The sequence below is a fragment of the Hibiscus syriacus genome, unplaced genomic scaffold (assembly GCF_006381635.1).
Source record: "Hibiscus syriacus cultivar Baekdansim isolate YM2019G1 unplaced genomic scaffold, ASM638163v2 tig00117048_pilon, whole genome shotgun sequence".
NCBI lineage: Eukaryota > Viridiplantae > Streptophyta > Magnoliopsida > Malvales > Malvaceae > Hibiscus > Hibiscus syriacus.
The window spans coordinates 14,237,953-14,261,625 of record NW_024063538.1 but is presented as its reverse complement, the minus strand read 5'-3'; the positions used below and the strand labels follow the sequence as shown (position 1 = coordinate 14,261,625).

At 36.4% G+C, this 23,673-nt stretch overlaps 1 protein-coding gene and 1 pseudogene across 10 annotated transcripts; both read right to left on the bottom strand.

The window, feature by feature from the left end:
* Positions 1-2,453: 2,453 nt before the first annotated feature.
* LOC120197380 lies at positions 2,454-5,800 on the bottom strand. 10 transcript variants are annotated; one of them, XM_039198923.1, is made up of 10 exons: positions 5,462-5,504; positions 5,248-5,321; positions 4,927-5,059; positions 4,645-4,852; positions 4,260-4,364; positions 3,911-4,039; positions 3,775-3,824; positions 3,576-3,673; positions 3,173-3,457; positions 2,465-3,076 (listed from the first exon to the last, which is right to left on the bottom strand). In XM_039198923.1, the coding sequence occupies exons 2-10, from the start codon at positions 5,299-5,301 to the stop codon at positions 2,567-2,569; spliced, it is 1,572 nt and encodes a 523-aa protein (XP_039054854.1). In that variant the 5' UTR covers positions 5,302-5,321; positions 5,462-5,504; the 3' UTR covers positions 2,465-2,566. The 10 variants fall into 10 exon arrangements, with proteins under 10 accessions (XP_039054855.1, XP_039054856.1, XP_039054861.1 ...); XM_039198922.1 differs by lacking the exon at positions 5,462-5,504 and adding an exon at positions 5,613-5,799 and having other exon boundaries at positions 2,465-3,457; XM_039198921.1 differs by having other exon boundaries at positions 2,465-3,457; positions 5,462-5,505.
* A 1,277-nt stretch (positions 5,801-7,077) lies between these two features.
* On the bottom strand, positions 7,078-8,335 carry LOC120197396 (annotated as a pseudogene).
* Positions 8,336-23,673: the final 15,338 nt, after the last annotated feature.

Sequence of the window (23,673 nt, the reverse complement as noted above, 5' to 3'; positions counted from 1 at the left end):
TTACCTTATAAATGGGTCACACGTGGAAGAAGAAAAGAAAAGGAAATGGTTCCAGAATTTGCTTTGCTTTTACCCAAACCCACGTGCACATCTCCATTAAAAAGGAGGATAAAATCCCTCTAGAAAAAGACCATTTTACCCTCTTCATTAAACCAAAATTTCCATTAAACCATACATACAATTCCACTATAAATCCTTGAGTTTACAGATTAATTCTAATTCAAAAACTGAATTTAAAAGTTCTTACATTTTGTTCACTTACCCGATGATTGGGGTGTTACAATTAGTTTGCTTATTCGGATTTGAATCAAATGGCTTGTAATAGTAAACTTGGACATTTTATTTTAACTAGACTAGTTATATATGTATTTATGAATAAATAATATATATATATATATATATATATATGTTTTAAATGGTTTTAAAATGAAGCAGTGTTTAGGCAGTTTATGAAACAACACTAAATTGCCTAATTACTGCCTAAAATCAAATTCATTTTCAAGGAGATTTTACGTGATTAATGAAATATTTTTAAAGTTAATAATAGAGTTTTTTATAATGAAACAAAATTTTAAGCATTTACGTTCAGTGAATGTTTGTAAAGTTGATGTAACATCTTTAACTCATATTTCGATATGTATACGAGTTATGGGTGTTACATGAGTTAATAACCAATTCCCTTGATTGTTGTCTAGCGAAAGAAGTGGGATAAGACTCCAAAAGCAAAGGAGAGGAAAAACTAGTGTTTGGGTGAGCTTGTGGACGTTTTCCAGCATCTAGTAGTAAGGCAACACACCCCTAACACTTCTATAAAACTTATAGATCAACATGTGTAACTTAGTTGTCTTATGTGTTCATGAAGCGTGTTGGGTGTATTTGGGGTCATAGAATGAATGGGGGTTTTGATATTATTCATGCATAAAGGAATGAACTTTTATGATCCCTTGAACCTATATAAGTTTTAACAACATTTGAGGGCCTTGGGAGAGATTTCCTTGTGAAAACAAGGTATTGTATATCGATATTGTATAAACAATACCGATATTGCTCGTTTGATAAGTTACAATATGAGGTTTTAGCAAGGTAGTATTGGTACCCTGTTATTGGGGTATCAATAATGTTCATAGGTTATCGATACTCAGGGTACAATACCGATACCAAAAGACAATTTCAAATTCTAGTAGTCAAAATTGACATTGGTACTAAAACAGTACCGATACTACAAGAGGGTAGTATCATTACTCTAGGTAGGGGTATCAATACTAGGGTATTTTTATAAACATCAAATACAAATTGAGTACCGATACTCGAGGTAGTATCGGTACTCTAGGTAGGGTTATCTCAAATTCTATTGTGCTAATTTGGTACCGATACTCAGGATAGTATTGATATCATAAGTGAAAGTAGTACTAATACCATACAAATGAGTATACGTACCATCACAAAAGTAACGGCTATAAGCCTTGCTTGATCAAGGGACCCAGGAAAGAGGTTAAGATCGATGAGAACCTTTAAACAAAAGCTTGCAAGTGCGAACATTAATAATTGTGTGATAACATAAAATCATTCTGAGGTAAAATTCCATAAGACTTATTAATGCCTTGTTTAATGCTTGAGAAACAATAAGGACATCTGAGTTACTTGAATACAACGATCATCTAGTTAAGTAGAGAACATCCAGATATAATCAATTAAATGCACAATTAAAATACAAGTGCACTTTAGATGCTATTTGGACGTCATTTCGAAGCTCCTTGACCTAGACACGTCTTGTGTACTCAAGAAGAGTAGATAAACAAGATGCCAATGCTACCTGATCTGAACTTCACCCAAAGTACTTGGCGATGATTGCTATTAGTGTAAGACGCTGATGCTAAGTGACCAAGATCTTACCCAAGGTATCTTTCATAAACAAATAAGGGTGTGAGTTTCGTGTTGTTGATGTGACCTTGAACTACATCATGATGCTTACTTGTGCTATAGTAGTGTTATTTGTGTGGCACTGAGTTTGTGAACTCAACGTTTGAAATGTGTTTATGTTTCGTAGGTGCCGATTTGAGGAGTTCATCACAAGATCGTAAATTTCAGACTTGATCGAATATCAGAGTACGTCTTGAGTATTTCAGTCTCGAGTATTTCAGTGGACGTATTTTTATAAACCCTTCTTGTATTTTGAATCATAAACTCTATCTTGTGACTCTTGCATTTTAGGATGTATCATTAGGAGCTCCCTACTTTTGTAAATTTATTATATTTGGTTGTACCACGTTTTAAAACGGTGAATGTTTATCTATGATTTAATATTGATTTAAAAAATGATTATCATTTCGGTGGTTCAGTAAATATTCTAACCCTTTGAATTTCGAGTAAGATTGAATTAGGATGTTACACGGAGGACTATTAGTCGATGAATTTAATAAAATACTCTATAGTTGAGGACTATTTGTGTGCTTTACCTACAAAATTTATATATATATATATATATATGCTCAATTTGAAAGTATACGGACCAACATTAACTCCATGATCTAATACAAGGGCCTGTCTTGTACTATGGAAAATACTTTCAGACATCCTTTTTAACTTCTTGCTTCCTCTTCCCAAGCTCTACAAGTAGTGTCAAAAGGGCCTCACACATTTCGGTAGGACCGGGATCATCAGGATTCTTCTTTTTTGATGAGTACACCATCCAAGAGTGGTCAAGCTTTTGCTCGGGTCTGACTACAACCGAACCCGGAACTTCGGCGTCACGGCATGTCACTAGTCCATCGCTCTTCTCCCCATATCTCAACAGCAAGTGGAGAGCACATACAGCCATGGCAGCAGAAACCGGAATTACAATTGGCACATGGTGTCTAAGTCCACTGACATTGTCGAACTCCGAACTCCCGAACTTCAGAAAGGGAAGCCGGGGAACCTCTGCATGAGCTATTTGTGTCAACGTAGCTAGTACACCAGGAGCCACCATTGCTTCCGAGCTGAACGAGATAAGAGGGATTCCCTCGGGTAACTTGTGCTTCATTACAAATTCTTTTCTCTTTTCGTATGTAAGATCTTCCAGAGCTCGCATGTCACCCTGCAACATATATTTATACATACATATACACATAAGACTATGGTTATATTTCTTGCTACACTCGGGTGTTGATTCATCGACGAAGGAAAGGATTACCTTAATCGTCTTGCATATTAGAAGTTCCATGATCCTTCGAGTTTCTTTGTCAGCTATTTGGCCTTCACGGAGAGTATCAGAGGCTATGGGACTGCCACCGTACGGACTCTGGACCAGTGCCAATCCAGCCACTTTGTTCTCTAACTCGGACCAATAAATGGACAATGCCGCGGCAGAATCAACTCCACCCTTGCTGTGCCCAAGCAGCATTACTCGTTTACCAGACCCCCAGTAAAGCTCCTCGATGTATTGCTTCAGCTCCCATGCATTGTGCTCCACCGATGCCTTTGTAGGACAACAAAAGCTTGAGTCAAATCATGGTATTTGAAGATGCAGAAGAAATGCAATCCTGAATAATTTTCTTATTCCGAAATCTAGATAATTTATGAGTAACTAAGATTACCTCGCTGTGTATTTTCGCTATATGGCATGCAAGACCCATTCTCGAAAAGAATCTCTTAGTAGCCACAAAATATAAGGGGCCATGATTGCTGAAAAGGCCTGACAAGAATTAGAAATCTACATTATATTGAACGGAAGGCTATAGCGAATGCTGAATTGATAAACGAGGAAATAAGAGAGATACTGCGGTATTCTCCTACCTGGAACTAATAAATATACAAATGAATTGGGCAATGTGTGTTCTCCATTCCTGGACATGAAAATATCGATTCAGCTAGCACGAAATAATCTCTTATTATTCAGGAAGACCAAGAAAAAATTAAACTAATTTGGTACCTTATGGCTTCTAGCAGTTCCAGGAATCTTGTTGTACCATCCTCGACGGGAGCCATTCCAGGAGTGCATTGCAACCACCCAATATCATCGGAAGAACCGCGTAATGTTCTCTCCATCCGGGATACAATGCTGAAAATAAAAAAAAATGGTTACATTCATCATAAAGAAGCAAACCTACCAATGTTATTGAAGATCCGAGACTTTGCAGTTGGAATCGGATTTGAAAAAGGAAAAACAAAAGAACATAAAAAGATATGAATAAAAAAGTTGACATACACCATGAACCGGATTCCCATTTCGGAATCTTATCCAGCAGTTTTACAAAGTTAAAGAAATCAACTTGTTTTACCTAAAGACTTGTGCTTGCATGCGTTTCAGATGGTAGAAACTACATCTCCATGGGGCCATTACCAGACGCCAAGTAAGCCGTAAAGCAAACACCGGGAACATCAACCTACAACCCGGTAGAGGCGACTACATGTAGCGTAAATGAAAAAAGAAAAGAAAAGAGGAATACGGATGCATTACTATGAACAATATCATTGCAGCTGTATTATTAGATCTTTAAGCATATAGTCAGGGTAACTTCTGTATGTCATATCTAAATTGCTATTGAACTAATCGGAAATGGCATCTTCCAACGCAAAGTTTGAACAAGTCATCAAAGAACCAACCATTTTGTTCATATATTCACACTCCTATATCATGTAAGTAGAAGGAAAGAAAACGGATACCCTTGATAGATGAAAGGGACATCTCGCCTTAGTTGCCGACAGTTATTGGTTTTTATAATTCTAGAATCTGTATTTGCAAGAAATTCTCCCTCCTGCTCCGAAGAACTTCTTTGACGGAGTCCGGAGTTCGAATTTTCTGTGCAATACATTGAAGATAAGGCAATGGAACCTTCTCTGCATCTGTAGACATCTTGGAGAACAAGATTCTCTGCAGAAACATCTAAATGTCTAAATAACTATGTACAAAACACACGCGTGCATAATAAAAACCGAAGAACTAACCGACGAAATTGATGAATCTGCGACTTATATTAGTTGTCCATGTTAAAAGACAAGTAAAAATGTCATCCATTGGCGAGGAAAATAAGAGGAAGTCCAGAATATGTGATGTATTATTCACAGCATCATGATGGACCTGATAACAAGATTTGCATTAGTTCGGGCTACTTAGGGTTACTTGTTCGAATCATTTTCGAATTCGGATCAGAATCGACAGATCTGGCTTAAATGATGCAATGGAACAGAACATTATAACTTAATTTAGACATAATCCACTTATGTTTTCTTAGGAAACTGTCTGAAATGGTTTCTATCGGTACTTACAGATAACTGGTTTTCATGTTCAGCAAATCCTCCATTGATGCTCAAATCTTCCATTAAAAACCTTCCAGCACTGCCTGATTCATAGAAAAAAATGGAAATTTAAGACAATCCGATGACAAGTTCAACTACAAACACTATGCATTTTCTGAGTAACCAAACAGAAGGGATAGGAAAATAAAACGGAGAAAACAACATGAAATCTCCAAAAACAAACCGACTAGATTAATTCAAAGTTCAAATCACAAAAGCCTCAAAGAGTAGCTTAGATCTGCAAAAACCCATAATTTGTTTTAAAAAACGAGAGACTTGAAAGCCCAGGTTTATAAAAGGAAAGAAAATGAGATGGAAAATCAAAATGCACGTACACAGGTGCCAAGAAAGCTACAAGTTCAAGCAAAGAGAACTGCAAAAGTAACTGAGAATTTCTTTTTCATTTTGTCTTTTTAAAAAGAAGTGAATGTACGACTTCGCCAGCCGAATGAGGATAATATCGTTATCTTCATAAATACCCAAATTTGATTGCAGTTTTTATCTTTTCAAAGTAATTACTTTGAATGAAAGCATAAATAGATAAAAGAAAAAGTATCGCTACAACTGCTAAATGTACATGCTTGCCTGTCGAAAAATTACAAACTCTTAGATTTTGGTCTAATTTTTATTTAGCCCCTTTATTATTTTAAAGTTTAAGATTCAATCTTATTGTACCTATAATAATATGTCTCAGTGGGATTCAGCAAAACTCCTATCCACCATCATTTTAATCGTTCTATGGTTCTAAATCTAGAAAAAATATCAATAAATCTGAAATGATATATTAAAATATGTTGATATTAATGCATACAAAAACCAGTAGGAAAAATTTGTGTCCATCTTTACCGTGCTTAGTTCTCGACTCCTCAAACGGTAAAATTTAGACTCTGATCCCTTCAGAAACTAAAGTTATAAAAATTAGGTCATGATAAAATTTTATTTTACTCCCTCTGAAATAATAGAATTTCAGTTTAATTCCTTAAAAAGTTATATAATCCTAAGAAAAATCAGTGATAAAATTATATTTTGACTTTAGTTTTGACCCGATTTTTATTTTATTTTATTTTATTCATATACATTTGTATTTGTATTTAGTATCAGCATCAATTATGAGAATTATTTTTATTATTCCAAGAGAAATATAAAGTAGTATATATTTAAAAGACTTGGAACCATATCAATTCATGAAACACATCAGAATTTAGTTCGTACTAATAAATTATGCACCTAATTGTGTAAAAGTAAAGTAAAAAGACTAAATCTTAAATTGAGTATAGTCGATGGATTAAAATGACAATTAAATCTTTCGATAGGTAAAAAAGGAATCTTATTACACGTAGCCAGCATAACTGTAAAAACCGGCATGTAAGGGGAATTGGAGCTCCACGTGGGGGGAGATTTGTCGTTAGGGAAGTGGATAGGGATTGGGTCTGTTTGGTTAGAGACACGTGACGTGATGGAAACGAAGTCTTCGGTAAGCATGGTGGACAAATGCCATCAGCCAGTCACACCACGAAAATAAAGATGATCATTTTACAATCTTTAAAAGTTGAATGCTTAAAATCATAATTTAAATATAATTAAATGACCCCTTTACGATCTTTACCCTTTATTTAATAAACAAAGAGACACAAGTAAACGCTCCCGTCTCTCGTTTCTCCAAGCGGCATGAAATTTTCAGTTACTTGCAAGAAAACTGAACCCTGTTTCGTCTGGTTGGCAAAATGGCCCAAATATATATGAAACACTCGGAAAAGAAGTAATTCAAAATGATCCAAACTCGAGTGTCAAATCCGAAATGATTCGAATTGAAATACCATTGGTTCATATGTACATATCCAAGAAAAACCATAGCATACATGATTCCAAATTGTATTCACATTTTTACTCGCTTCTTCGTTTTCGATGGCCATTGATGTTACTACTATCTGAGTTTTATCTGGTGGACTCTGTTATAACAGATCGAATGAAGTGTCATGTGGAAGAGATCGTACCTCTCGGGCTTGGCATGCCAGAGGAAATGCCGTGGAACCTTCCGGACACCGAGTTGCAAAGCGAGATACCTCTCTTGCCCTATTGACATAAGTATATCTTTCAGCTTCGGAATGTCTTTCTCCGCGAGTATTAACGAGAACTCTCCCCAATCCAGAACTTCGAAAAACGGGGCACGAAATTATCGGAGATGATAACGGAAACAAACTCGTAAAAGATGGATTCGACGACTCGTTGACTGTTGACCTCGTAGCCTTTGGGGCAGATACAGTACTTGCTGCTCTTCATGTACTGGATATAAGTCATTTTACTTGCAACACCAGGAGGCATCGGACCGAGGATCTTCATATCGGGATCTTTTTCTTCCCAGTGTTTCAATAAGATCGGACGCAGATATCCATCATTGCTTCCGGCATAGAAGGCAAGAAATGCCTCTGAGAAGGTGGTTTTCCTCCGAGATCTCGAAGAGGATTTCTTGCGGACCGGACATATGTTTCTGGAAGAGAAACATCCCTCCCGATTTTGAAACCTACAGTGACATCCGAATTGCAGAGGGCTTTGATGCAATGCTCCATATGGTTCCTTGTTTCGTATGGAGTCTATAAAAATTCAGTTATCATATTTCAATCGCAACAATATTCTCTATGGAAGTTATAGAATAAAACCGAGAAACTAAGACGATGCTTGAAATGAAGAACATACCCAATCATGACATGCAACGAGGAAATGATCTGCTCCACCAGTTCGGTTAAAGTACGGATACTTCGCTGCAATAGTTTCTGCGTAATCCTTCATAAACTGGCGTAGGTTTGTCCGGTTATGATAATTCCGTACATAAAGGGTGTACTCCAGCATTCGAGAACTAAAAGGCATATTAAAGAGATGCACCCTTCGAGGGTCCTCCACAACGAAACGCTTATTCCCTTGCATCAATTTCATAAACCATCCCTCCGAGGCATATAATCCCTTAAGTATCGGTAGATGAAAGATGGGTTTTTTCCCATCTTTATAGACGTAAACTCTGAGTGTGCGCTCCATAAGTGCATAACTCCTGCAACGTCCCAAAACATCATTTGATATCAAAACAGTTTTATCAAAGTCTGCCAAACAGTACATAAAGAGACATACGGATCCAGTGAGAGAATTAGGTCCACGGTTTAACAACAATAGTAAATCGGAAGTCCAAATATTGATACCTTTTGCTTTAGCTATTTATTTGTCCGGTCTTCAAGCTTTCTATAAAGGCAGAAGGGTTTTTTAAGACAGCTTGTGAGCCAAAATCTTTAATCTCACCTCGAAAACATATAAAAGACACCGGTGGTTTTATTCATCCAAGATGGATACCGGATATTACTCCAATTTACTATCTTTCATTACAGACAAAATGAAAACTGTAGGCAGATAGATCCAATAATAGATGCTGAAATTCCAAGCAATGTCGTAATAGGAAAGAACAAGTTTAGTGCACATCTAGAAATAGTGGTCATCATCGAGCTACGCTTAAAGTAGACTTTTTTTTATAAGAGTAGGACCTCATTAAAAAAACTCCTTCATAACCATCAAGCTACGTAGGTAACTCAACGGACATTCGAAAGATGAAAAGAGTTCCCAAAATTTTATTACTGAAACATAGAGTACATCCATGATAAAACCATTTTAAGTACAAAAGTTCCCCACAAAAACACCCAAAGCACTCAACCACCACACCCAACCAAAACACCCCACATTATCTTATTCCCGACTTAGCTAAACTATCTGCTTCCCAATTAAAACATCTCTGAATATGTCTAATAGTCACATTGTACTCCAGCACTCTCTTGGCAATTTCCTTAACCAAATGAACATAAGCAGTCGGACTTGCCTCCAGATTGTTAATCCACTTCAAAGCAATAGAAGAATCACTTTCTAAAATAAGACGCCCCTTATCACTCCACTCTGAATCCCAAAAAAAAGACTCAAACCAGCTTGAATTGCTTTTAGCTCGGCAAGAATCGGAGGGCCTAGTCCGGACGCTCCCGACAAATACCCCAACCACTTATAATCAGCATCCCTAAGCAGACCACCAATACCACTGCACCTCCAGTCACAAGTTACAGCCCCATCCACATTCACTTTAAAAAATCCCGGAGGAGGGGGCACCAATGTGACTTAGGGGAAACTTTCTTCGTAGGAATACAGTGCAAATCAGCCAAAGTTAAATCTCTCACAAGGTAATCTAGAAGAATAGGGAAATTTGAGTTCTTTGCCCAGAACCAGGAAGCCACCCTATATGTAGCCAAAAAAAAATAGACGAGTCTGATCCAACCTACCATTTTCGAACACTATATGATTTTGACATTTCCATACAGTCCACATTATGGCACCCGGGATGAATTTCCAAATGTCCGAGTCTGGTAGTAAATCAAACCAAGAGTACAAAAATGCCTTGGGATTATTAGGCAAGACTGTATATATATTCCAAAACCGTAGAAACCGCACCCCAAACCCCCCAAACTACTCTGCACGAGAAGAACAAGTGGCAAATCGACTCCGACTCCAATCCATAGACTGAGCAGAGATGATCTTCGATCCCTCTAACACCCCGACTCATTAGAATAATCTTAACAGCCAACTTCTAGTGGAACACCTGCCATAGAAAAGCCTCCACTTTTGGAGGTGATATACCAACCCAAACAAGCTTCGACCAAGACAAATCCGGATCGGACAGGCTTGATACTAAGTTAATGCACGATTTAACCGAATAAACACCCTACCCGTTTCCTTTCCAAACATAGCAATCATCAGCCTCCAATCCAAGATGAACACTATCCAACATTGACAATAACTCAATCCATTGTTCAACTTCCCAATCCATCAAATTTCGTCTCATTTGGATATCCCAGACCTACCTCCCATTGTTTATGCGACCATAGTTTGCAATGACTGACAAGGCGAAAAGCCTAGGGAATGTTGCATAACCAACTATCATGCCAAAACAAAATGGAATTTCCTTTCCCCGCTTGCAAAATAAGGTGATTGCGAAAACAACGGCCAAAAGCATCATTCAAACAATATTTATTGATTACTCATTTCCAAATCCAAGACGAAATGAAAGGAAGATTCTTATCCAACAAAATCGACCTTCTATCTAAATTGTACTTACAATATATCACCCGCTTTCACCAGGACTCCTTTTCACTGCTAAACTTGCATACCCATTTCCCTAATAGAGCCATATTCATCAGATCTAAATATGTGATACCCAAACCCCCATAATCTTTCTTTTTGCATATTGTCGACCAATTCACCCAATGGATCCAACTTTTCTGAGCCGAGATCCCCCACAAAAAATTAGCCATTAGTGACTCCAACTTTTTTCGAACACCAGAAGGTAATCTGAGCATAGACATATAGTAAATCGACATCGCATTCAAAATAGACTTTACTAAAACAGCCCTCCTCACAAGGGATAATATCCCTATTTTCTACCCAGCCAGCTTCTGATAGGGAAGCGGTGGCAGGTTGATGAACGTTGCTCTTGTTGAAGAATCAAACCTAGAAAAGATCTAGACTCAATGAAGAACAATAAGGGATGAATGGGGAAGGTGGCGACAATAGATAAGGTTCTTTAGGGTTTCTTTTTGGTGCTGGAAACAAGATAAAAAATAAGATTAAAACAAGATAAAGAAAAGATAGAGGAATTGCAAATAAAATAAGATAACCAAGAAATCAAAACATCTCCCTTATGAAGGTGAACGGTAAAGATGATTGATGACGTGGATGGATATGTGGAAAATCGATGGATAATGTCCTATCGAGCCCTCCTAGTCGCAATAAAAAGGCAAACACGATAATATGGCTCTAACCAACCCTCCTAGTCGCGATGAAAAGGCAAATTGGAGTGTGAAGATTAATCTCCCTCGCAAGAACTTGAAAGAACTCGAGGAGAAGAAGCTTCGAAGGCACAAGGCAATCAGCACTTGCAAAAACGAACTCTCGTTGTATTATTAATCAAAGAAATCTTCAATTAAAAAGTTTAATGAAGCCTCCTTTATATAGGGGCTGAGTTCTAAAGGTCCTAAATAACTAATGAATAAAATAATAATAAACTAAACATATCTTAACTCTAATTCCTAATAAAATAATAATAACTAAAGATAATATTTTTAACCCAACCTTAATTCCTAATAAAATTATAAATCTAATCCTAAAAGATAATGCATCATCCTATATTAAGTTATATTACAAATAATCAATAAAAATATTGAAAATTCGTAATATTTACAAAATCCCGTATTAATCCCGTATAGGATTTTCTGCATGCACCGTCTTAAGTAAAATAACCATATCTTGAGTTCCCGATATCGGATTGATGCGATTCAAGAACCGTTGGAAAGATAAGAGACAGAAGATCGTATCTCCAGAATACATCTTGACTAAATAAGATCATGATCCCATTCAAAAAGTCATCGTAAGTCTGCTTCTATTCTGATCTTCTTTTCCAATGCTTGGATGAGTGGATCATTTGAAAGAGTTATTACTTCTTCCTTTGATGTGAACCTTGTGATGCATGTATCATCCTCCCTTTCTTCAAAAATATTCGACCTCGAATCTAAAACATTAAAGGGAGCAATATTAGAATCGTTTAATGATTCATTCACATTATACTTACCGAATAGATATGCTTTGAATCTTCGAGACTTTGTTCTTCTAATAGGTTCGAGTAGAAACATTAGTCCAAAGAAGCATGTATTATGGACTCTGGTGCATGTATCATTCCCCCACTCCTCAAAAGGATTCGTCCTCGAATTTGAAAATCCAAAAGAAAGAGATTTAGATGTGTTGAAAGTAAAACTTGTGAAACATTTACCAGGATCAATGTGATGTGTCTTTATGCGTTTTAGTCGAGGTTTCTTCTTTGTAGGAACTGATTTATTTAAGTCTTGAAATCCTATTTTGCATACAAGTCTTGTAATCTGGTGTTTTGGTTGAAATTCAACATGGCGCCGGCCACTGTTGGCTTTATGTATGATTATTTCAGATAATTTCTCCATGGTTTTATTTGTGTGTGGCGAGAATGAGTGTTTAAAAACCATGTCAATTGGTTTGTTAAAGTAATCCCTTAAGTCTCCTAAGTGGGGTTCATGAATTAATGATCCCCGGGAGGAGCTTTTTGGACTGTAGAACCTGTTTAGTTGGCAAGGAAACTCATATACAAGATAAAGCTCATTAAAAGCACTTTTAAAAGTATGGGTAGAAATATCAAAAATATCTGAGTTATCGTGATATAAATCTTTGATATGTTCAATTCTCGGAATAGTAGTATGAGTTTGATAGGTAAGAGTATACCTTCGTGATAGTGTATCGTCTACTGTGTTTTGCTTACCTCGGTATGTTACGCACTTAAAGGAGTTGTGTTTAGTATGGATGACAACTTCACGAGCCTTACCTTGTAAGAAGGAGAAGAAGTATGTTACAATGTCATTAAAATGAGTAATAAAATACTTACCTTTGGACTCTCGTAAATCATGACTCTTCATTGATATAGCATAGTGATTAGGGCTTTCAGGTGGTAACCCGTCAGGAGGGTCACCTAGCACTATTCGACAACTCTTGGCGATAGAAGATGGTGTGGGTCAGTCTCGTGTTGCTTTTACTTTCTCGTCATTTACATGGATTCCCTGTGCATGAACTATAAAGCATGTGGAGTTGTTCAAGTCATGTTTCATCATTAAGATGACGTTACGACTAAGGCTTTCATGGATGTAGCCTTTTTGTAACATATTTAACTCTTTGGTTTCTTCGAGATTGTATGTTTGAAGAGGTATGATGGAACCTTGAATTAGATTGGTTTGGTGTTGTTTTCCTTTTTCCAGTGGTAATCCGTCAGGTGGATCACCTAATTCTTCTTGAAAATCCTGTAACAAAAATGAAAACACACTAGGCAAATCCTTGTTAATGTTAGAAATCGAAACAATTGATTCTCTAAAGGGAACAAGGATGGAAGGATGTTTGTAAAGAAGGTTCTCTCTCAATTCTTTTGTGCGCACACATAGATTTTGAGTCACTATTTTCTTCTCACAATTAGGTTCACTCACCTCCCATGGGTCATTATTCTTTTGGCTTTTGTAACTAGTGACCTCTTTTTCTTTTGCCTCTTTCTCAGCTTTTTCTTTTTTTGCTTTCCCTACCTCCTCACAAATTATCATTTGATCTTTAGGGGCTAGAAGTGTGTCATTCTTTGCTGGTCGTTCTTTCTCCTTGTCAGGTTTGTCATCTCTTGGTTTTTTCAAAGAAGATGGAGCAGAAGATGAGGAAGGATTTGAAGGATTACCTTGGTAAGAGGATGAAATACCTTGGTAATGTTCTCGGAATCTCCTTTGGATTTGTATTTCGATTGTCATTGCTTTCTTCAGTGTATCTTCAAGGTTTTCATACCCATGGAGGTCAAGAAGATCAGTGATGTTTGAGTTCAAGCCGAAGATGAATCTTGACACGGTGACCTCTTCTTTTTCGGTTATGTTAGCCCTATTGAGTAAGGACTGCATCTCATTGTAGTAGTCTTCAACTGAACTTCTACCTTGTCGAAGTCGGTGTAGTCGTAGTTTAACTTCTCGTGTATAATGTGTCGGTAGGAATCGCTTTCTCATGGTTTGTTTGAGGACGGTCCAAGAAGTGATTGTTGGAATTTAGAAAATCTGGATCTTTTTCCTTGTTTGCATCCACCAAGTTCGAGCATATCCTTCGAATTGCATGGTGATGAGGGGAACTTGTTTAGATTGGGGGTAGTCATGGTATGCAAATATGAGATCAACTTTTCCTTCCCAATTGATGTACCTGTCCGGATCGTTGTCTCCTTTGAAAGACGGGATCATGAACTTTGATTTTGCAAAGAGTTCGGGTGCTTGGAAACGTGGTTGTTCTTGCCTGGGTACCAAAAGTTCAGCATTGTTTAGTCTTGGATTCTTGTTTGGTAGATCCAGTTGTGGTTCTTGTCGTTCTCTCACGGTATTGGTAAGTTCATCAAATCTTTCAACTTGAGTCGTGAGTCGTGCAAGTGCGGCTAAGATAGCCGTAAGTGTCTTGTTGTTATTGTCACACATCCTGAAATCATAACACTCGAAAGAAAATTTTAAAGTAAAATAAAAAAAAAAAAAAGAAAAATCAACAAAGCAAGAAACCTCACAAGTCACTCCAAGAAAGTAACACAACGAGAGGCAAGTAAGCTGATCTTGTACTCTTTAAAACTCACTTTACCAAGTAGTCTTTCACAGTTCGTATCGGAGTTTGATTACTAGCAAAGGCGATAAGAAAAACCTAAAAGCTCTAAGAGGCCAAACAAAGGTTAGACTCCAAGAGAATGAGAATGCAAAGAAGGAAGAAGTATGCAAACTCTTTAGTCCTACTAACACAAGGAAGATAATGTGTTAGATAATGCAAAAGAACAATAACAGGGAAAAACAAAAGAACCTAAAGCACTAAGAGTCAAAGAAAAAAAAAGGACCAAACCAGAAAACCTAGAAAACGCTGGATCAACTTGAAAAACTTTTTTGAGGGGGGTTACCGGTATGGAAAAAATCTTGAATGTCTTTCGATGCGTCAAGAAACCACCTGTAAAATTTCAGAACCAAATACCTTCAGTAGTATCCAGTAGACTCTGTTGAACGGTGAGTCCTCAAACAATCTACTTTTCTTGATCACTTTGTTCGAAGTTGTTCTTGATCTCCAAAAATTCTTATTTTTTGTGTGAATGATCTCCAATATATAGTTTAAATCTGGAAATTTTCATCACAAAATACCTCCTGTAGAATTTTCAATAAATTCGAAAATATTCTAGACCGAATCTACCGATAAAACTTGAATGATGTATTTGAAGGATCTAATGAACTCTGATCGAAGTGAATTTTGGACTGGAGATTAAACTTAAGACGAATATGATATCTGGAGAAAATCAGCCCTAAATACCTTCGTTTGCAATTTTTTTTTGAAATTTTGGCTTTTTTGTTTTTTTTTTTTTTTGCCTTTTTTTGTTTTTTGTTTTTAAAAAATAGCAAACTAACAAGAAGGATTTGAATCTAAATTAAAATTAAATAAAAATAACCTGAAACAATGAATCTTCTCTGAACTAGCTCCGTTGGGGTACCTTGACGGTGTTGTGTGCAAGAACAAACAAGATTGCTTGCTTCTTTCCAAGAATCGGCCCAAATCTGATACCAATTGATAGGGAAGCGGTGGCGGGTTGATGAACGTTGCTCTTGTTGAAGAATCAAACCTAGAAAAGATCTAGACTCGATGAAGAACAATAAGGGATGAATGGGGAAGGTGGCGACAGTAGATAAGGTTCTTTAGGGTTTCTTTTTGGTGCTGGAAACAAGATAATAAATAAGATTAAAACAAGATAAAGAAAAGATAAAGGAATTGCAAATAAAATAAGATAACCAAGAAATCAAAAGATCTCCCTTATGAAGGTGAACGGTAAAGATGATTGATGACGTGGATGGATATGTGGAAAATTGATGGATAATGTTCTATCGAGCCCTCCTAGTCGCAATGAAAAGGCAAACACGATAATATGGCTCTAACCAACCCTCCTAGTCGCGATGAAAAGGCAAATTGGAGTGTGAAGATTAATCTCCCTCACAAGAACTTGAAAGAACTCGAGGAGAAGAAGCTTCGAAGGCACAAGGCAATCAGCACTTGCAAAAACGAACTCTCGTTGTATTATTAATCAAAGAAATCTTCAATTACAAAGTTTAATGAAGCCTCCTTTATATAGGGATTGAGTTCTAAAGGTCCTAAATAACTAATGAATAAAATAATAATAAACTAAACATATCTTAACTCTAATTCCTAATAAAATAATAATAACTAAAGATAATATTTTTAACCCAACCTTAATTCCTAATAAAATAATAAATCTAATCCTAAAAGATAATGCATCATCCTATATTAAGTTATATTAAAAATAATCAATAAAAATATTGAAAATTCGTAATATTTACAAAATCCCGTATTAATCCCGTATAGGATTTTCTGCATGCACCGTCTTCAGTAAAATAGCCATATCTTGAGTTCCCGATATCGGATTGATGCGATTCAAGAACCGTTGGAAAGATAAGAGACAGAAGGTCGTATCTCCAGAATAAATCTTGACTAAATAAGATTAGGATCCCATTTAAAAAGTCATCGTAAGTATGCTTCTATTATGATCTTCTTTTCCAATGCTTGGACGAGTGGATCATTTGAAAGAGTTATTACTTCTTCCTTTGATGTGAACCTTGTGATGCATGTATCAGCTTCTGATAAAAATTCTTAAAGATCAGCTCCCATAAAGCTGCCAAATTTTGCCTGGTACCAAGGGGAAGCCCAAGATACTCCTTCGGAAGAACACTAAACATACACCCAATTGAATTTGCCCACTCTTTGACTGTTGATTCTTCCATATTAATACCAAATATCTTTCTCTTTGATAGATTTAATTGCAGCCCTGTACACATCTAAAAGACGACTAAAATCCTCTTAATATTCTTCAATTGACCTTTTGAAGCTCTACAAAAAATTATCAAATCGTCAGTAAATTGCAAATTAGAGAGCGAGAATGACCTATTATCACAACCGATCTAAAAACCATCAAACAACCCCAACTTGACTGCCTTGCATATAAAAGGTTTAGCAACTCTCCCACTAGATTAAATAGTAGCGGAGATAATGAACATCCTTGGCATAATCATCAAGATATGTTGAAGCTTTCTATGGGAGAACCATTTACTAATATTGAAATAGATGTTGATGATAAGCACTTAAAAATCCAAGACTGCCATCTCTGTCTGAACCCTATATACTACATAATTTTGATCAAGATCGCTCAATCAACTGAATCATAGGCTCTTCTAAAATCGAATTTAAACACAATACATTTCCTCCCTTTCCTCTTCTAGTAATAGATGCATTCATTTGTTATAAAAGAACAATCGCAAATATGTCTCCCTGGAATAAACGCAAACTACGAAGGGCCAATCAATGAATCTATGCACGTCCATAATCTTTTTTATAACATTTTTGATAAAATATTATACAAGCCACCGACCAAGCTAATGGGCCTATACTCCTCTATACCAACCGGATTCGATATCTTATGAATCGGCGTGATAAATGAATGTTTCATACCTTTTACTGGTTTTTTTCGGAGTAAAAATCATTGAAAATTTTCAAAATGTCCTCCTTCAGAACGACCAAAATCTTTTAAAGAAAAACATGTTGAATCCATCCGGTCCCAACGCCTTGTTACTATTCGACGAAGATATTTCCTCCCAAATTTCATCGTTCGAGAAGCTTCTTTCCAGAACGAAAGACTGCTCCTCAGAAATCCTATTAAAATGCATGTTCATATGCTCCACCTCTAGTGTTGGCTTCAAGTTGTAAGCTTTCTTGAAATATTCAAGAAAACTAGATTTTGTATGTTCCAGGTCCGAAACCAACTTACCATTCATTTCCAAAAACTTCAGGGCATTGACCCTTCTCCTATTTGAAGCGCATTGGTGAAAGTATCTTGAATTCCGATCATCATCTTGAATCCACTTCGCCCTAGATTTTTGAAACCAAATTTGTTAGTCTTTTTTATACAAAGACCATAACTCCCTATTATCTCTCGCTATGGAGTCCATCGAAGCCAAAGTATACCTTTGTTGTATTTCTTCATATCGTTCGGAAATGGACTTCTCCAGATTCACAATCATTTCGGTAACTGCACTCGACTGTTGTTAGACCATCTTGTAATTGTTTCCTTTAATTCTTTTAAGATGCTTTCAATTCCCCCCTTCTTTCCCCTCTTCAACTCTTTGATTTTCACTTCTAGCATGTCTTGAAATCCCGCCTCATCCATAAGGTAATTAAAAAGTTTGAAAGGTTTCAGACCCCAATTAACATGACTCATTTCCAACACCACTACATTATGATCCGAAATTGACTTTGGCAGTAAGACCTGAACAATGTCTGAGAATAACAACAAAAAATTAGTATTCACTAAAAACCGATCTAGTCTAACAAAATAAGGAGCCTCCATATTATTACACCACGTGAAGCTCCCTCCAACCAACGGTAAGTCCACCAATTTAGCTTGGAAGATGAACTCCCTGAATAACCTTATAGAATGCGAATTCTAAGTTTTTCCAATTTTCTCATCCTGAGACAAATATGAGTTGAAGTCGCCTCCTATGCACAAAAGGCAGTTCCTAAAAAAACAGCATTCTTCGACTCAACGGTAGGGCCATACACATTTAAAAAGAAACTCCTCTTTGCTTTCCTTGATCATTCCTTTAATTGCCATAAACCTTGTAGAAATTTGTTGCACCTTAGATACGAACTAGTTTTCATCCCATAAACTTAGGATTCCTCCAGACGCCTCTTCTGACAGAGACACGACAAACCCGCTAAGATTCTTTCCCCTAACTTTCTCAACATAGACGGTCTCACCAACTCTACTTTAGTTTCTTGCAAGAATAAGATAGAAGGTTTCCTGTTGATAACCACACTCCTCACAGCCCTTACAATTTCCTTCTTTTTCAACCCCCTGATGTTCCAAGTTACACACAAGAACCCAACCATTATACAAAAAGACTTACACCTTTTCCAAAGCTATGTGATTAATTCCCACCCTCCTAGCCCCTACTTTTAGTCATTTCTAAAAACTTCTTGGCAAAAGCGTTCTTCCCTCCCCTGAAGGTTACTCCCATCATTTTGCTAACCTGCTAAGTGGACAAGAATTCCTCATTCGCTACAAAATCTTTCAACGCATAAACACCCACCTCAAAATCTACTCTAGACTTTATCTTATTTGATCCACTATACACTGCCGCAGAACAATTTTGTACCACAGCTTGTGCATCTTTGGTTCGATGGCGGGTAAGAAGAACTCCTTTTGATTATAATCCTTTGTTGTATAATATCTAAATGTCTATCAACAGCAATTCATGTCCCTTATAAGACTCCTTCCGAAACTTCCTGCTCCAGTTCCACTTGAGGCTTAGTCCGCTTATCTCTCTGCTTGCCAAACCCTAGTAGAGCTAAGTTCAGTGCAACCCAGATGGTTTAATTCTCAAAATGGGAGAAATGGGCTCACAATTTTCCTCTAATTGGGCTTGTTCATTCCATTCCGGATTCACATTTTTTTCGAAGACTAAGCCCCTCATATTCCCCTATAAAATTTCTCCCAATAACAAGGAGATCTGATACCCCATCTTTATTATGTTAATCTTTCTCTCCTACAACGATGATTGTTATCCCCCACTGCCGCCATCAAATCCAGCAGCTCATCCCCTTCCATCCACGTATCAACCCTTAATCAAGCTTCCTCAACTGACTGTTCAATTCCACCTTCAGCAACTGTTGTCCGACCACTATCCTTATCCTCCGATGATTCATTCTCACTAAACAAATCCTCAGAGGCCCCCTCTGATGCCTTTTCTAAAAGAACTCTTAGTTTTCTAAACACCAACCCCAACTTAGTTTTCACCTTAAAGTATCTCCCTTATGATCCTATCGTGACCGTATTCGAAATGTCGAAAGGGCTCGCCACCCTCACCAGCAACCTTACCGCCGACAAATCCTCTCTATTCTTCATTGACTCCTGAATGCAGACCATCGTCCCCCACCGCCCAGCAAGCCTCTCCAGGAATGAAACATGCCAGCATAATAGTGGAACTCCATACAATTCAATCAAGTAGTACGCCATTGGGATTTCATCTTTACTTAGAAGGGGATCAAGCCAGTCAAACCAAAAAAATATGTCCTCTTTCTTCTTCGTCCACATCTCTGACAGCTCTTCAACCGACCTAAAGGTAATAATGTAGGAGTTCCATGCGTAACCTCAACTGGCAACCTTTACCTAAAAACCATCACTAGACAAACCCTTCTGCACCAGTTTCAAATCAAAAGATGATTTGATGATCCATGTTAAAGAGCATTTCATCCAACTCAATTCGTATGAAGAGATGTACATCTCCCAAACATTCCTCATCCCTATTTCAGCTTACATATATCCCTCTATATTTTCCCTAGTTACAGGTTTTTCCCTCTACCTTCTATCCGAGACCAGTACATCTTTATAGGATCTTTCATCCCTTAACATTCTCAGAGACTCAACTCACTCTCTTATCCTCTTTTGTTTTCCATTTTTTGACTTCTCAGCTTCCACCTGGGCTCTGCCAGCAGTAGCTACCCTTGATCAAGAGTTCTGGTATTTTGCAGGCCCCACTGATACTCTTCTCCCATCAATCCACGTTCCATTGACGTTCTCAATTTCCTTTCTTAATCCAGTCTCCTTAGCAAACTGAACAAAAGCATATTGTAACACCCTCGACCCGTACCCGACCCAGATACGACTCTGAAGTGTCAAATTGAATTCAACTCTTTGACTCTCTGAAAATTTGACTAAAATTTTTCCTTTTATTTGACAAATGAAAACATTTTTATAAAACATATACAATTTACATTTTACTGATATGATAGTCTTCACAGGTATGATGTCCTTCCCTTGCTTAATTGAGTTACTCTTCGAAGCCTTTGCACCTACGTGTAAAATAGTTACACGCTAAGTCTATAACTTAGTGAGGCAAATACAAGTAAGATAAAACATTATAAAATAACTTCTTATTCTTTTCGTAGAACACATTTCGTAAAAGATTTCATTTTCATTTCATAATAAGAATGTATACTTTTATAACTTGTTCGGTTTATATAACTTTGTTTTAACAATAGCCAATGCATACTACTGAGAACTCTAGGTATTTGAGTACATTGAGGTTGTGCACTAATGTTGTCACCATAGCTCGTATAAATTGCACCGAAGTGCCACATATTTGTCCCAAAGGACCACATAGTTTTGTCCCAAAGGATCACATAGTACCCTCGACTCTTGGCATGGCAACTATACCTCTAATTTTCATACATATACCTTCGGCTTATTTCATATAATTAGATCACATTTATTATTCAATAGGTCTTTTATTCACGTAGATCACATTTCGAGTATAATAGTTCCACATAACTAACATCTCTTAACACATATTCACATATCATTGATTCACATAATTCATTTCACGTAGAACATTTACTTGTAGCATATACCATAGCATTATTCAAATTATCATTTATTCATATATACAACATTTACTCATAGGGTATATACTTATAGTATTTCTTGTAGAATTATTCAAATTATCATATACAAATAGTTTGGGTATTCGTACCCAAAATTATAACGAAATCATTTAATAAGACAAGTAATAAAAATATATGTTATAATATAATAAAAATCATTTATTCAAAAATATTTGAGGTTGGCTCATCACAAGTCGTCCTCCAAATATGTATAAAATAAGTAAGTTGCACTCACCTTTGCCTCACTGAAGTCCTAAAAGTAGTCCTTAACGCTTTTGATCAATAACTTATAACGTCGAGTTAACCGGAAGTTGATTTTGTTCAACGTCTACACAAAACAATCGAACATAAATATCGTAATTCGAATCACTTATATAAAATCAAAATAACTTAAGCTGAAATAAACACTTAATTTCTCACTTCATGCTTAGTAGTATCGGTACTCCCACTACAGTATCAATACTTCCCTTCTATGGTATCGATATTCCCATTCGGTATCGATACCATTTTGACATTCTAGAAATTTATCTTGGAAAATGGTATCGATACTATACCCTTGGTATCCATACTCCCAATTCAGTATCGATACCTTACTCAACCAGTATCGATGCTACTCTTCAAATTCAACTGATTTTGCCTTGAAGTATCGGTATTGTTCTTCCAGTACCGATACTCCATGCCCAGAATTACCATTTCCATTTCGAAATTTAACCAAAAACTTAACTAATCACCTACTTTTACCTCTTTCTTTATCTTTAAACTCAACTTCATTCATCCAAACTAACTTGTCTTCATTTACTACTCTTAAACATACAAAATCTTACTAAAACTCTTACATCTCAAAATCATTCCATGATTTGAACCAAGTTCTTAATCATTTCTAATCCTCATTAATCTTTAGGTATATCATTGACAAGTCAAATTTATCAATAAGACTCTAAAAACTAAACCATATCAACAATTCATTTCTAAACCCATTTTACTAAATCCCTATTAAATCCTTGATCTATTGGTTTCAGGTCATCTTTAAACTTTATTAAGCTTCTATATCACTCATAGAACCAAAACCAAATCAAAGATAAAAGAAATAACCAACTTTAATCATTTACCTTAGCAAAAGGGAAGGGTCAAGGTAGAAGAAAGAAGAAAAAAAGATGACAAAGCTTCCAGATATTTCTTTTGTCCTTATCTCTCTTTATCCCACATGTTAAATAACTTTAAAATGAATTTTAAATTCATTTCTTGTCAAAATACCACTTTTCCCTTCAATCCTTCAATCTTTGATAATAAGTCTTAGACAACATTTTTCCAAAAGTAGTCCTTAAACTTTCAATTTATCAAAATATAACCACTAACTTTTAAATCCTTACACTTTAGTCACCAACCCAATGTTTGGGGTGTTACACATACGTAGACCCTTAAGAAAATTCGTCCTCGAATTTTCACTGTACAAAAAGATAAAGAACTTTTCCCTTTACATTCTCTACACGCTTTCACGCCACCTCTTCCTCTTTTTGATTGCCCAAAATATTCTTACTAACGAAATCATCTAATTTCTTAGTTATTAAGCTTCATATACTATTTCTTCTTTATAGTCGGATAAATTGAACTTCTATTTCTTCTGAATCTATGATGTGAAAAAAATCAAATCAATATCTCTTGAGCGTTGAAACATAAAAGACACTTGTGAATCCTTTCCATTTTGATGGCAACCTTTACTGATAGGTTACTGGTCCAACTTCTTTAAAATCTCCTAGGATCTAATGAATCTAAAGGAGTCGTAAGGGGTCTAATGATTTCCCCGCCATTGTGTGACTCAATTCCAAACTCATGGTCGTAAACATTGGAAACTGAGCAATTCATTCTGTGCACTTAGTAATGGCCTACAATGAAGTCTGCACGAATAAGGTCGGACGCAAGTATGTTTTACCAAGAATTTCCTAGATTTAAAACAAGTCTCTTAGGGTATATTTGGATAGAGCAATTGAAGATTTTTATTGCATTTTAAAATGAGGCCATTCAAAATGCAGCAATTAAAGAATGTACAGACCGACCAACTATTCCAAAAATTGGGAATATTCTTTTTGGGTTACCAAACTTAAACAGATTGTTAAATCTGATTGTTACATTTTCTTGTTAAGATGATTCTACAAAATTTCTTTCTATTTGGCTTGGTCTTGTTGATTGTTTAGGGTAGGAAAATTGTTAATGCCTTTGTAGAGGGTAAAGTACTGACTGGTTTGAAGGATACTCTTTTCGTAGGATAAG

Excerpts from the sequence above, each read along its gene's own strand:
- LOC120197380 (XM_039198922.1), bottom strand. The coding sequence starts at position 5,301 with ATGGAAGATTTGAGCATCAATGGAGGATTTGCTGAACATGAAAACCAG. Across the intron at positions 4,365-4,644 it reads GTCCCTTTCATCTATCAAGG|GTTGATGTTCCCGGTGTTTG; the intron begins GTATCCGTTTTC and ends ACCGGGTTGTAG. Across the intron at positions 3,825-3,910 it reads GAACTGCTAGAAGCCATAAG|GAATGGAGAACACACATTGC; the intron begins GTACCAAATTAG and ends TTTCATGTCCAG.